At 39.9% G+C, this 16198-nt stretch overlaps 1 protein-coding gene across 1 annotated transcript in view; it reads left to right on the top strand.

Annotated features, from left to right (window-relative positions):
• The first annotated feature begins 1231 nt into the window (after nt 1-1231).
• The window catches only part of Ddx1 (ATP-dependent RNA helicase Ddx1), a 100900-nt gene continuing 85933 nt past the window's right edge, over nt 1232-16198 (top strand). The window contains exons 1-2 of the mRNA XM_070089352.1: nt 1232-1426; nt 15080-15334. Coding sequence (XP_069945453.1) covers nt 1262-1426; nt 15080-15334 — 420 coding nt within the window. The 5' untranslated portion in view covers nt 1232-1261. The remainder of the gene's footprint in view (nt 1427-15079; nt 15335-16198) is intronic.

Genomic DNA, 16198 nt, shown 5'->3' with positions numbered 1-16198 from the left:
AGTAAGGGTGGGTCTTGAGATGGGCCAACTAGGAGAGTAGCAGTGTGCAGGCTTAGAGGAATTCCTTGGAGGCTTAGTGTTCCTCCTGCCTACCTCTCTTCCTTTTTTTTTACATGCTTTCTTAACTGTTCCCTTTCCATCTGTCCTGTCCTGATTCACTACATACGGTATGAATATATATGCGTTTGTGCGAGCATGTACGTGCATGCATGTGAGTGTGTTTGTGTGTGTGCACACTGCATTTATTAGTGTGTATGACACTTTAATACAAGTACAGTAGTTGTGGAAAAACCCAATTTTTCTATGCGAGTGTAATGACATTAGTGGGGGATGAAGGCAGGGTGAGAGAGAGTGGCATGCTAGCCACTATACTGTTAGAGGCTTGTGAGGTATTATTGCATTGCCACACCTTGCTTTTAAGGCTAATTAGTTGCAAGTCATTAAGCTAGAATCTAGTCTGAGATTGTAGTTTAGACAGTGACGTTAGGCAAAGAATGTAGGTGTAAGTAGCTTGAGTACCAACATTCTTGTATCTGTAGGCTTACAACTTAACATAGGTGCTAAGGGCCATTTTTAAGGTTCAACAGCCAGCAGTCACTAAAGGTTAGCTGAATGGGTCAGTGAGAAAGAGAAATGAGCTATATTTCCAGCATTAATTCATGACTCTAAGCTCTGGTGCAAATAGCAGTGATTCATTAATCAATCTCAGGGAGGGATAGATTCCAGGAAGACTGAGATAAGGAATAACTCTTTCCCATTTGCAGTTGATCCCAAGGTAAGCCGTTATTGTACCTCAGGTGTTAGGATTTGTGCAAATCTGTATTAAATGGGTATTTTTATTGGCTTATAATCTGAGTTAGGCAGCACAGTTGGAGTTTTCTAGACCTCACCCAGAGAATTCAACCAGTAGCACCCTGGTAAGTAACAGCCCTGTTGAAAGAGGAAAGTCCATGATAACTCAGTATGAGATGGCTGGTATTTAGTGTGGATTTGATCGATGAACTGGTTAATTATAGTGTCAGTCAGGTAGAGTATTCCTCTATATGACAGTAGTGTACGTTTTCCCTCTGATAGTATCTTGGTGATATTGAAGTTCCTAGGATGACTTGACACCTTTTTGATTTGCACGGTTACTATGAGAGACATTGTTAATCTGGTATGTAGTGATAATTAATGAAGATGTTGACAGATCTACATTTCATAAAATGGTCTTTGAATGTTTGGAAATGTTAATAATTTCTGAAATTTCCAGAACGCAGAGATGTCTTTCAACTTTGGTGCAACGGAGTTCAAATTCCCACCTAAGTCAGGATACATAGCAGTGTGTCAGGCCAACAAGGAATGCATTGTAAGCTCAGGTGTTAAGGGAGGTGGAGATAAACCACAAAAGGTTCAGAACAATGCTCCACAAGCTGTAATAATTGAGGTAAGAGCTACCACACATGATACAGTATGCACTTTTATCTAATTTGTGTAGTACTAATGCAAGGTTTAGTTTTATTTTTTACAAAACCCCACTGATTGTCTTCCACTGAAGTAGGGTGACCCCAGAAAAAAAAGCAACTATTTGTCATTAATTATTTAGTAGCTGTCTTGCCAGAAGTATGCAGACATAACAATTCAAATGGCCCTCCAAAATTTTTATCTTGCTCACAACAGCTAAAGATCTGATGGAACACCTGCTGGATGCTTGTGCCTCTACCACATAAAACCTCTTGTACCCCTCTCTGTGACCCTTCTTCTTCCACACAGACTTGCATATCTAAATCCCCAAATCACCTTAATAATTGCTCCTCTTAAATCTGAATTATTCATTGTGTAATCCAACATTGTCTTCTAAGTCCTACATGCTGAAATTTGAGTGGTTGATACTTTTGTTCAATAACTATATGAAAGAGGGGAATGTTAAAATTATAGGGGAATAAGTTTACTGAGTATACCAGGTAAAGTGTATGGTAGGGTTATTATTGAAAGAATTAAATGTGAGACATAGAGCAGGATCAGAGTTAAACAAGGAGGCTTTAGAATGTGTAGGGGATGTGTAGATCAAGTGTTTACATTGAAGTATGTAAGTGAACAATATTTAGTTAAAGGTAGGAAAGTTTTTGTTGCATTTATGGATTTAAAAAAAAACATATGATAGGGTGGATAGGGGAGCAGTGTGGCAGATGTTGCAAGTGTATGGAATAGGTAGTAAGTTACTAAATGATGATTTGAACAATTACAGACCCTTATCAAAAATAATACACAAGCGACTTTACTCCTACCTTACATCCAACAACATACTTAACCCATGCCAGTTTGGGTTTAGACCAAAAAATAGTGCGAATGATGCTATTATACAAATGCTTGACCTAATATACACAGCTCTCGATAAAAATGAATATCCTCTGGGGCTCTTTATCGACCTATGAAAAGCATTTGACACAGTTGACCAATCTCTTGCACCTCAAATTGAATTATTACGGCATAAGCGGACATTCTCTTGACTACCTAAAATCCTATCTTAACGACAGACACCAGTATGTACATGCAAATGGAGTCAACTCCGCTATCCAACCTGTAGCTGTAGGAGTACCCCAGGGTAGTGTCCTAGGCCCACTCCTCATCTACATTAATGATCTCCCCAGTGCATCCCAACTCCTTAAACCAGGTCTATTCGCAGATGACACTACATATGTCTACTCCCATTCAGACCAAGCTGTGCTTGGAAACACTGTAAACAATGAACTGCTGAAGATATATTCTTGGATGACGACCAACAAACTCGCTCTCAACATTGACAAAACATAATTCATGCTGTTTGGCAATAGAGCCTCAAATATTCAATTTAGCATACTGTTCAATGGTTCTGCTATATCAAGACACACAGTGGGCAAATTTCTAGGTCTTCTCCTTGACTATAATCTTAATCCTTTGACTGTTGCAAGCCCCTTTCTGAAACTGGCATTCTATGTCGCAAAATTTTTGGAAAAAAAAAAAAAAAAAATTCTTATGAAATGATAGAGAATCTTTTCCTGATGGTAATGACACCAAAAGTACGAAATTTGGTTGAAAACTCGTGGAATTACACTCCCACGAAGTTAGCAGTCTCGGTGACACATACGCATCGGCGATTTCGCTGATTTTGAGCCCTGTTTTTGGCCAGTTCTGTTGTTCCAGTTGACCAAACTCATAGCTATTTCTTTAGAACTCCATTTTTTCTATCAGTTGAGTACAAGAAACTGCCCATTTACCGATTTGAATTACCCAATAAAGTGGTCAGAAATTGGCAGTTTGGCCAATTTCACGCAAATTAAAAAAGATGCCAATTTCAAAATAGGGTCCAGAATAAACAATGTAGACATTCTTGGCACTAAAATAACATATCCTCTGTTCATTAGTCATGTCTCTAGGCCCCCTCTTATATTACTATTGCTTTCTATTTTGATTTTTTATTCATACAAAAAATACAAAATCTACTGTTATGGAGACTATTGCATTATTGTAAAAATGGTATAAGTAATATCAGTGCATTAGTGAAAGAATATTAGTCTCCCCAGTTGACATGTATTAAACGTGTGGTGTGATTTGCTTACTCCTGAACATTGGTAAAAATCGAACAGTTCCGCTACTTTGAGCTCAATTTCAAGGTCATTTTCATTGTGAAACTAATCAAAATCATCTCTATTTCTGAAAATGAGAATACAACGATAAATACTATACGAAAATACACCTCAAAGCCGGAGTTTTAATCCAAAAAAAGTCAGTTTTTTTTTTTTCTCATTATGCACTGTGTGCTGCAGGATTTTTTTTTATGTGGTCCACACTGACCACACAGACCCATTCTTTCACATGTGGGCTTACACGTATTAATACGTCTGAAACAGTGGCGCTTAAGACATATATATACGACCAAAACAGTCAAAGGGTTAAATTTCAGTCCCATACCCATGACAGAGACAAGAAAATTTCCAAATCATTAGGAATCCTCTCCAAGATACGATATCATGTACCACAAACGACTCTCCTTACCCTGTACCACTCTCTAATGTATCCTTACCTCACCTATGGCATTTGTGCCTGGGGCTCTACCATTGCCAACCACCTTAATAATCCAACAAAAAACTGCTGTGTGGGTGATAACCAGCTCCTGTGCTAGACAGCACTCCCCACCACTTTTCAAAAGACTCAACTTGCTAAATATACAAGACACACTCTTATTATTGTGCCTACTACATTTTTTTTTTTTTTCCAACAAGTCGGCCGTCTCCCACCGAGGCAGGGTGACCCAAAAAAGAAAGAAAATCCCCAAAAAGAAAATACTTTCATCATCATTCAACACTTTCACCACACTCGCACATTATCACTGTTTTTGCAGAGGTGCTCAGAATACAACAGTTTAGAAGCATACACATATAAAGATTCACAACATATCCCTCCAAACTGCCAATATCCCAAACCCCTCCTTTAAAGTGCAGGCATTGTACTTCCCATTTCCAGGACTCAAGTCCGACTATATGAAAAAAACCGGTTTCCCTGAATCCCTTCACTAAATATTACCCTGCTCACACTCCAACAGATCGTCAGGTCCCAAGTACCATTCGTCTCCATTCACTCCTATCTAACACGCTCACACACTCTTGCTGGAAGTCCAAGCCCCTTGCCCACAAAACCTCCTTTACCCCCTCTCTCCAACCCTTTCGAGGACGACCCCTACCCCGCCTTCCTTCCCCTATAGATTTATATGCTTTCCATGTCATTCTACTTTGATCAATTCTCTCTAAATGACCAAACCACCTCAACAACCCCTCTTCTGCCCTCTGACTAATACTTTTATTAACTCCACACCTTTTCCTAATTTCCACACTCCGAATTTTCTGCATAATATTTACACCACACATTGCCCTTAAACAGGACATCTCCACTGCCTCCAACCGTCTCCTCGCTGCTGCATTTACCACCCAAGCTTCACACCCATATAAGAGTGTTGGTACTACTATACTTTCATACATTCCCTTCTTTGCCTCCATAGATAACGTTTTTTGACTCCACATATACCTCAACGCACCACTCACCTTTTTTCCCTCATCAATTCTATGATTAACCTCATCCTTCATAAATCCATCCGCCAACACATCAACTCCCAAGTATCTGAAAACATTCACTTCTTCCATACTCCTCCTCCCCAATTTGATATCCAATTTTTTTTATCTAAATCATTTGACACCCTCATCACCTTACTCTTTTCTATGTTCACTTTCAACTTTCTACCTTTACACACATTCCCAAACTCATCCACTAACCTTCGCAATTTTTCTTTAAAATCTCCCATAAGCATAGTATCATCAGCAAAAAGTAACTGTGTCAATTCCCATTTTGAATTTGATTCCCCAAAATTTAATCCCACCCCTCTCCCAAACACCCTAGGATTTACTTCCTTTACAACCCCATCTATAAATATATTAAACAACCATGGTGACATTACACATCCCTGTCTAAGACCTACTTTTACCGGGAAGTAGTCTCCCTCTCTTCTACACACCCTAACCTGAGCCTCACTATCCTCATAAAAACTCTTTACAGCATTTAATAACTTACCACCTATTCCATATACTTGCAACATCTGCCACATTGCTCCTCTATCCACTCTATCATATGCCTTTTCTAAATCCATAAATGCAATAAAAACTCCCCTACCTTTATCTAAATACTGTTCACATATATGCTTCAATGTAAACACTTGATCTACACATCCCCTACCCACTCTGAAACCTCCTTGCTCATCCGCAATCCTACATTCTGTCTTACCTCTAATTCTTTCAATTATAACCCTACCGTACACTTTTCCTGGTATACTCAGTAAACTTATTCCTCTATAATTTTTAGTCTCTTTTTGTCCCCTTTCCCTTTATATAAAGGGACTATACATGCTCTCTGCCAATCCCTAGGTACCTTCCCCTCTTTCATACATTTATTAAACAAAAGTACCAACCACTCCAACACTATATCTTCCCCTGCTTTTAACATTTCTGTCATGATCCCATCAGTTCCAGCTGCTTTACCCCCTTTCATTCTACGTAATGCCTCACGTACCTCCCCCACACTTACATTCTGCTCTTCTTGTCTCCTAAAAGATGGTATACCTCCCTGACCAGTACATGAAATTACTGCCTCTGTTTCTTCCTTAACATTTAAAAGTTCCTCAAAATATATACTACATATACAGAACTTTAAACTCAACTGTAAACCCTCGCTTAAAACTACTACTCGACAGTTACGACAGAATGAACAGACACAATACAAGCCATAAGGCACTTTTCTACATCACTCAAGTCAGACTCTCACTATGCAAGAACGCTATGCACATAAAAGGCCCGAAGATCTGGAACTCGCTACGGGAACAGGTCAAGGATCCCCTGACAGCTTATAAATTTAGGACTTTGCTAAAAAAATCATCTTTTCTGACAATATTAACCAAATCAACCAAACTTCTCCTAACTAGCTTTATCATGTGAGCTCTAGGCTCTTAATTCTGCCAATCCATAAAATCATTTTGTTTCTCAATATTAACCAAATCTGCCAAAACATCTGCTAATTAGTCTTATCATGTGACCTTCTAGCTTTTAATTCTGCCATTCCATAAAATATTACCACCTGCAATATTACTTGTAAGTTAGATTTTGTACTAAGTTTAAATAAGATTGTAAAACAGCTAACCACTATTCCTTGTTTAGTTTTAAGCACAGTTACTATGTACTTTATCTTTTCTAGTTTTAATTAGTTACTATTTATTAGGATTAGTTTGCCTGAAATGCCTCAGCATGATAGTGGCTATCTTTTTATTATTTTTATTATCACACTGGCCGATTCCCACCAAGGCAGGGTGGCCCGAAAAAAAAAAACTTTCACCATCATTCACTCCATCACTGTCTTACCAGAAGGGTGCTTTACACTACAGTGGCTATCTTTGTACTTAGCAAATCAAAATTGTAATTACACATTGTAACCTTTACAAAGAAATAAACTTTATCTGAGAGCAATGTGTGGTGTGAATATAATGCAGAGAATTCGTAGTTTGGAAGTTAAGAGGAGGTGCGGGATTACCAAAACTGTTGTCCAGAGGGCTGAGGAAGGGTTGTTGAGGTGGTTCGGACATGTGGACAGAATGGAGCAAAACAGAATGACTTCAAGAGTGTATCAGTCTGTAGTGGAAGGAAGGCGGGGTAGGGGTCGGCCTAGGAAAGGTTGGAGGGAGGGGGTAAAAGAGGTTTTGTGTGCGAGGGGCTTGGACTTCCAGCAGGCATGCGTGAGCGTGTTTGATAGGAGTGAATGGAGACAAATGGTTTTTAATACTTGACGTGCTGTTGGAGTGTGAGCAAAGTAACATTTATGAAGGGGTTCAGGGAAACCGGCAGGCCGGACTTGAGTCCTGGAGATGGGAAGTACAGTGCCTGCACTCTGAAGGAGGGGTGTTAATGTTGCAGTTTAAAAACTGTAGTGTAAAGCACCCTTCTGGCAAGACAGTGATGGAGTGAATGATGGTGAAAGTTTTTCTTTTTCGGGCCACCCTGCCTTGGTGGGAATCGGCCAGTGTGATAATAAAAAAAAAAAATTATTTATTTATAAATCAAAATTGTAATTACACATTGTAAACTATGCAAAGAAATTAAATCCTTAATCCTTAAAGAGTTTTATGAGGATAGTGAGGCTCAGGTTAGGGTGTGTAGGAGAGAGGAAGATTACTTCCCAGTAAAAGTAGGCCTTAGACAGGGATGTGTAGTGTCACCATTGTTGTTTAATATATTTATAGATGGGGTTGTAAAAGAAGTAAATGGTAGGGTGAAGATTGAGATACTTATGCAGCATATGGAAATCTTTATTCAGGAAACGTTTCGCCACACAGTGGCTTCATCAGTCCAATACAAAGAGGAAGGCGTAAGGAGAGGAGGAGAATGAGGTAATCAGTCCCTCAACCTGGAGTCGATGTGTTCAGTCCATCAATCTTGTAGAATGTACAGCATAGGGCCGTAGACGTGGCTTATATACTGTAGTGAGGTGACGTGAAGCAGATGGAGGCGGGGTCATAGTGGTACCATCCACTAGTCGAAGTAGGTCTTCGTCCAAAGGTTGAACAAGTGTTGAAGAATTCTTTGTAAAAAGATCCCATAATGCTGCAGTGTCCAACAGTTGTGATGAATGGTTTGAAAAACCGACAAGTTGAAGATTGAGACACTTATGCAGCATATGGAAATCTTCAACACTTGTTCAACCTTTGGACGAAGACCTACTTCGACTAGTGGATGGTACCACTATGACCCCGCCTCCATCTGCTTCACGTCACCTCACTACAGTATATAAGCCACGTCTACGGCCCTATGCTGTACATTCTACAAGATTGATGGACTGAACACATCGACTCCAGGTTGAGGGACTGATTACCTCATTCTCCCCCTCTCCTTACGCCTTCCTCTTTGTATTGGACTGATGAAGCCACTGTGTGGCGAAACGTTTCCTGAATAAAGATTTCCATATGCTGCATGAGTGTCTCAATCTTCAACTTGTCGGTTTTTCAAACCATTCATCACAACTGTCGGACACTGCAGCATCATGGGATCTTGTTACAAAGAATTCTTCAACACTTGTTCAACCTTTGGACGAAGACCTACTTCGACTAGTGGATGGTACCACTATGACCCCGCCTCCATCTGCTTCACGTCACCTCACTACAGTATATAAGCCACGTCTACGGCCCTATGCTGTACATTCTACAAGATTGATGGACTGAACACATCGACTCCAGGTTGAGGGACTGATTACCTCATTCTCCTCCTCTCCTTACGCCTTCCTCTTTGTATTGGACTGATGAAGCCACTGTGTGGCGAAACGTTTCCTGAATAAAGATTTCCATATGCTGCATAAGTGTCTCAATCTTCAACTTGTCGGTTTTTCAAACCATTCATCACAACTGTCGGACACTGCAGCATTATGGGATCTTGTTACAAAGAATTCTTCAACACTTGTTCAACCTTTGGACGAAGACCTACTTCGACTAGTGGATGGTACCACTATGACCCCGCCTCCATCTGCTTCACGTCACCTCACTACAGTATATAAGCCATGTCTACGGCCCTATGCTGTACATTCTACAAGATTGATGGACTGAACACATCGACTCCAGGTTGAGGGACTGATTACCTCATTCTCCTCCTCTCCTTACGCCTTCCTCTTTGTATTGGACTGATGAAGCCACTGTGTGGCGAAACGTTTCCTGAATAAAGATTTCCATATGCTGCATAAGTGTCTCAATCTTCAACTTGTCGGTTTTTCAAACCATTCATCACAACTGTCGGACACTGCAGCATTATGGGATCTTGTTACAAAGAATTCTTCAACACTTGTTCAACCTTTGGACGAAGACCTACTTCGACTAGTGGATGGTACCACTATGACCCCGCCTCCATCTGCTTCACGTCACCTCACTACAGTATATAAGCCACGTCTACGGCCCTATGCTGTACATTCTACAAGATTGATGGACTGAACACATCGACTCCAGGTTGAGGGACTGATTACCTCATTCTCCTCCTCTCCTTACGCCTTCCTCTTTGTATTGGACTGATGAAGCCACTGTGTGGCGAAACGTTTCCTGAATAAAGATTTCCATATGCTGCATAAGTGTCTCAATCTTCAACTTGTCGGTTTTTCAAACCATTCATCACAAATGGTAGGGTGTTGGGGAGAGGGGTAGGATTAAATTATGGGGAATCAAATACAAAATGGAGGATGACACTTACTTTCTGCTGATGATACTGTGCTTTTGGGAGATTCTAAAGAGAAGTTGCAAATGTTAGTGGATGAGTTTGAGAGGGTATGTAAAGGAAAAAAGTTGAAAATGAACATAGGTAAGAGGAAGGTGATGAGGGTATCAAACGAGTTAGGTAAAGAAAAATTGGATATCACATTGGAGGGAGGGAGTATGGAAGAAGTGAGTATTTGGAATTAGACTTATCAGCAGATGGGTTTATGAAGGACAAGGTAAACCATAGAACTGATGAAAGAAAATGGGTGAGTGGTACATTAAGGTATCTGTGGAAACAACGAATGTTTTCCACAGAGGCAAAGAATGAAATTTATGAGAGTATAATGGTACCAACTCTTATATTGGTTGTGAAGCATGGGTTGCAAATGGTGCAGCATGGAGGAGGCTGGAGGCAGTGGAGATGTTGTGTCTAAGGGCAATGTGTGGTGTAAATATTATGCAGATAATTTATTTTATTTTTTTTTTATTAGCACACTGGCCGATTCCCACCAAGGCAGGGTGGCCCGAAAAAGAAAAACTTTCACCATCATTCACTCCATCACTGTCTTGCCAGAAGGGTGCTTTACACTACTGTTTCTAAACTGCAACATTAACACCCCTCCTTCAGAGTGCAGGCACTGTACTTCCCATCTCCAGGACTCAAGTCCGGCCTACCGGTTTCCCTGAATCCCTTCATAAATGTTACTTTGCTCACACTCCAACAGCATGTCAAGTATTAAAAACCATTTGTCTCCATTCACTCCTATCAAACACGCTCACGCATGCCTGCTGGAAGTCCAAGCCCCTTGCACACAAAACCTTTTTTACCCCCTCCCTCCAACCTCTCCTAGGCCGACCCCTACCCCGCCTTCCTTCCACTACAGACTGATAAACTCTTGAAGTCATTCTGTTTTGCTCCAGTCTCTCTACATGTCCGAACCACCTCAACGACCCTTCCTCAGCCCTCTGGACAACAGTTTTAGCAATCCTGCACCTCCTCCTAACTTCCAAACTACGAATTCTCTGCATTATGTTCACACCACACATTGCCCTCAGACATGACATCTCCACTGCCTCCAGCCTTCTCCTCGCTGCAACATTCATCACCGATGCTTCACACCCATATAAGAGCGTTGGTAAAACTATACTCTCATACATTTCCCTCTTTGCCTCCAAGGACAAAGTTCTTTGTTTTCACAGACTCCTAAGTGCACCACTCACCCTTTTCCCCTCATCAATTCTGTGATTCACCTCATCTTTCATAGACCCATCCGCTGACATGTCCACTCCCAAATATCTGAATATATTCACCTCCTCCATACTCTCTCCCTCCAATCTGATATCCAATCTTTCATCACCTAATCTTTTTGTTATCCTCATAACCTTACTCTTTCCTGTATTCACCTTTAATTTTCTTCTTTTACATACCCTACCAAATTCATCCACCAACCTCTGCAACTTCTCTTCAGAATCTCCCAAGAGCAGTGTCGTCAGCAAAGAGCAACTGTGACAACTCCCACTTTGTGTGATTCTTTGTCTTTTAACTCCACGCCTCTTGCCAAAACCCTCGCATTTACTTCTCTTACAACCCCATCTATAAATATATTAAATAGCCACGGTGACATCACACATCCTTGTCTAATGCCTACTTTTACTTGGAAATAATCTCCCTCCCTCCTACATACTCTAACTTGAGCCTCACTATCCTCGTAAAAACTCTTCACTGCTTTCAGTAACCTACCTCCTATACCATACACCTGCAACATCTGCCACATTGCTCCCTGTCCACCCTGTCATATGCCTTTTCCAAATCCATAAATGCCACAAAAACCTCTTTAGCCTTATCTAAATACTGTTCACTTATATGTTTCACTGTAAACACCTGGTCCACACACCCCCTACCTTTCCTAAAGCCTCCTTGTTCATCTGCTATCCTATTCTGCATTTTACTTTTAATTCTTTAAATAACTCTACCATACACTTTACCAGGTGTACTCAACAGACTTTTTTTTTTTTTTTTTTTTCTTCTTCTTCTTCTTCTTCTTCTTCTTCTTCTTCTTCTTCTTCTTCTTCTTCTTCTTCTTCTTCTTCTTCTTTTTTTTTTCCTTCAACAAGTCGGCCGTCTCCCACCGAGGCAGGGTGGCCTAAAAAAAGAAAGAAAATCCCAAAAAAAGAAAATACTTTCATCATCATTCAACACTTATCCCCCTGTAATTTTTGCACTCTCTTTTGTCCCCTTTGCCTTTATACAAAAGAACTATGCATGCTCTCTGCCAATCCCTAGGTACCTTACCCTCTTCCATACATTTATTAAATAACAGCACCAACCACTCCAAAACTATATCCCCACCTGCTTTTAACATTTCTATCTTTATCTCATCAATCCCAGCTGCCTTACCTCCTTTCATTTTACCTACTCACTCACAAACTTCCCCCACACTCACAGCTGACTCTTCCTCACTCCTACAAGATGTTATTCCTCCTTACCCTATACATGAAATCACAGCTTCCCTATCTTCTTCATCATTTAACAATTCCTCAAAATATTCCCTCCATCTTCCCAATACCTCTAACTCTCCATTTGATAACTCTCCTCTCCTATTTTTAACTGACACATCCATTTGTTCTCAAGGCTTCCTCAACTTGTTAATCTCGCTCCAAAACTTTTTCTTATTTTCAACAAAATTTGTTGATAACATCTCACCCACTCTCTCATTTGCTCTCTTTTTACATTGCTTCACCACTCTCTTAACCTCTCTCTTTTTCTCCATATACTCTTCCCTCCTTGCATCACTTCTACTTTGTAAAAACTTCTCATATGCTAACTTTTTCTCCCTTACTACTCTCTTTTCATCATCATTCCACCAATCGCTCCTCTTCCCTCCCGCACCCACTTTCCTGTAACCACAAACTTCTGCTGAACACTCTAACACTACATTTTTAAACCTACCCCATACCTCTTCGACCCCATTGCCTATGCTCTTGTTAGCCCATCTATCCTCCAATAGCTGTTTATATCTTACCCTATCTGCCTCCTCTTTTAGTTTATGAACCTTCACCTCTCTCTTCCCTGATGCTTCTATTCTCCTTGTATCCCATCTACCTTTTACTCTGTGTAGCTACAACTAAAAAGTGATCTGATATATCTGTGGCCCCTCTATAAACATGTACATCCTGAAGTCTACTCAACAGTCTTTTATCTACTAATACATAATCCAACAAACTACTGTCATTTCGCCCTACATCATATCTTGTATACTTATTTATCCTCTTTTTCTTAAAATATGTATTACCTATAACTAAACCCCTTTCTATACAAAGTTCAATCAAAGGGCTTCTATTATCGTTTACACCTGGCACCCCAAACTTACCTACTACACCCTCTCTAAAAGTTTCTCCTACTTTAGCATTCAGGTCCTCTACCACAATTACTCTCTCACTTGGTTCAAAGGTTCCTATACATTCACTTAACATCTCCCAAAATCTCTCTCTCTCCTCTACATTCCTCTCTTCTCCAGGTGCATACACGCTTTTTATGACCCACTTTTCGCATCCAACCTTTACTTTAATCCACATAATCCTTGAATTTACACATTCATGTTCTCTCTTCTCCTTCCATAACTGATCCTTCAACATTATTGCTACCCCTTCCTTAGCTCTAACTTTCTCAGATACTCCAGATTTAATCCCATTTATTTCCCCCCACCGAAACTCCTCTACCCCCTTCAGCTTTGTTTCGCTTAGGGCCAGGACATCCAACTTCTTTTCGTTCATAACATCAGCAATCATCTGTTTCTTGTCATCCGCACTACATCCACGCACATTCAAGCATCCCAGTTTTATAAAGTTTTTCTTCTTCTCTTTTTTAGTAAATGTTTACAGGAGATGGGGTTACTAGCCCATTGCTCCCGGCATTTTAGTCGCCTCATACGACACGCATGGCTTACGGAGGAAAGATTCTTTTCCACTTCCCCATTTACAATAGAAGAAATAAAGAAGAACAAGAGCTATTTAGAAAAAGGAGAAAAACCTAGATGTATGTATATGTATATATGCATGTCCGTGTCTGTGAAGTGTGACCAAAGTGTAAGTAGGAGTAGCAAGATATCCCTGTTATCTAGCGTGTTTATGAGACAGAAAGAGACCAGCAATCCTACCATCATGTAAAACAGTTACAGGTTTCTGTTTTACAGTCATCTGGCAGGACGGTAGTACTTCCCTGGGCGGTTGCTGTCTACCAACCTACTACCTATAATTTGTAGAGTAGAAATTAAGATTAGGTATGGAGTTACTAAAAGTATTATTCAGAGGACTAAAGAGGGGCTGTTGAGGTGGTTTGATTATTTAGAGAGGATGGAACAAAATAGGATGACTTGGAGGGTGTTTAAATCTTTAGTAGATGATGGAGGGAGGGGGTAAAAGAGGTTTTGTGCAAGGAGCTTGGACAAAGAGCAGGCATGTGAGCATGTTAGATAGGAGTGAATGGAGATGAATGGTTTTTAGGACCTGACGAGCTGTTGGAGTTTGAGCAGAGTAATACAGTATTTTGTGAAGGGATTCAGGGAAACCGGTTAGCTGGACTTGAGGCCTGGAGATGGGAAGTACAATACCTGCGCTTTAAAGGAGGGGTTTAGGGTTACATCTAAACTGTCATATCTGAGTGCCTCTGCAAAGACAGTGATTATGTGTGAATGGTGGGGAAAGTGTTTTTCTTTTTTGGGTTACCCTGCCTCAATGGGAGATAGCCAGTGTGTTCAAACAAAAAAAAAAATGATAAGCTGATTATGACATCCTCTATAATGTTCACTTGTAATGAAAACTGATTCATATGCACTCTAAAGGGAAAGAAACACTTTCACCACTTAGAACTGTTCTAATTTATTAGTCTCTTATGTGTATCAATATCAGTGTTCGAGAGATGTCATTATGAATGACGTGAGGGTATAGCCTTGTTCAGAAATTTTTCCCGAGTGCCAAGGTAGAGTTCAAAGAGTTGCTATGCTAGAATTTGTAATGCAAACTAATGTATTGTTCCTGGTGCAGTATAAAAATTTAGTTTACAGGTAATAAAATATTGTTAAGAACAAAAGAAAGCCACTAGCGCATATAGCTGTCATGAGACTCCATAACTGAACTATAATGTAATCATCATATGATGCCATAATCAGTTCATTGGATAAACTGGTATAGTTCATTATTTTTGTGATAAACCGTGCTGTTTGAAAATTAGTTGAAATGGTGTTATTTTTTTCTAACCTGTGTTAATTCACAACTTACTATTTGTTTTCATTTTACCAGCCCTCAAGAGAACTTGCAGAACAGACCTTAAAACAAGTTCAGCTATTCCGTAAGTTTCTGGATAATCCAGTGGTTCGTGACCTTCTTGTTGTTGGTGGCATACCTGTGAAGGATCAGATAGCAGCACTCAATGCAGGAATAGATATTGTTTGTGGCACTCCTGGACGCTTGGAGGATCTTATTAATACTGGACAGCTGTCTCTGCAGTCCTGCAAATTCTTTGTATTAGATGAGGCTGATGGACTCCTTAAACAGGTAATATTGTGCTTAGTGTTAATATTATGTTTTACTATTATTATTGCATTTCCCTATGGGAAATGTACTAGGCACTAAGAAGAAACTGATGAATTTGCCAGCAAGTGAAAAATGCGCTTTCTATACAAAAAAGTTCACAGTTTTTAAAATAAGACCAATTTGATAAATTGTTTGATTGGTTACTGAGATTATGTTGCCAATGTTTGTAGGTGATCTTCTCAGAAATAACATTTGGCAGCTTCATCAGTTATTTTTATACAGCTTCTCCTCACTTAACCCTTCCAGGGTCTGCAGGCCCTCTCAGAGACTTGTTCTCAGGGTCCCCCAAGTTTCAAAAAAAAAAAAAAAAAAAATTCTTATGAAAAGATAGAGAATCTTTTCCCGATCATAATGACACCAAAAGTACGAAATTTGATGGAAAACTTAGGGAATTATGCTCTTGCGAAGTTAGCAGTCTCGACGATGTTTACGCATCGGCGATTTTGCCCACTTGAGCCCTATTTTCAGCCAATTCCAGTGTACTAGTCGACAAAAGTAATAACTATTTCGCTAGAACTCCATTTTTTCTATTGAATGAGTAGAAGAAACCACCCATTTACCAATTTCAACTATCCAATAAAGTGGTCAGAATTTAGCAATTTTGCCAATTTCACACAAATTTCAAAAGATGCCAATTTTCAAATAGGGTCCAGAATAAACAAGACAGACATTCCTGGCACTAAAATAACATTTTTTTCTGTTCATTAGTCACATCCCCAGGCCCCTCTTACATTTCTTTTGCTTTCCACTTTGAATTTTTATTCTCACAAAAAATAAAAGATTTATTGTTATGCAGACTACTGCATTAGTGCAGAAATGGTATAA

Source organism: Cherax quadricarinatus, chromosome 2 (assembly GCF_038502225.1).
Source record: "Cherax quadricarinatus isolate ZL_2023a chromosome 2, ASM3850222v1, whole genome shotgun sequence".
Taxonomy (NCBI): Eukaryota; Metazoa; Arthropoda; class Malacostraca; order Decapoda; family Parastacidae; genus Cherax; species Cherax quadricarinatus.
Note: the sequence above shows the minus strand (reverse complement) of the source record. Positions and strands in the feature narration are given on the sequence as shown.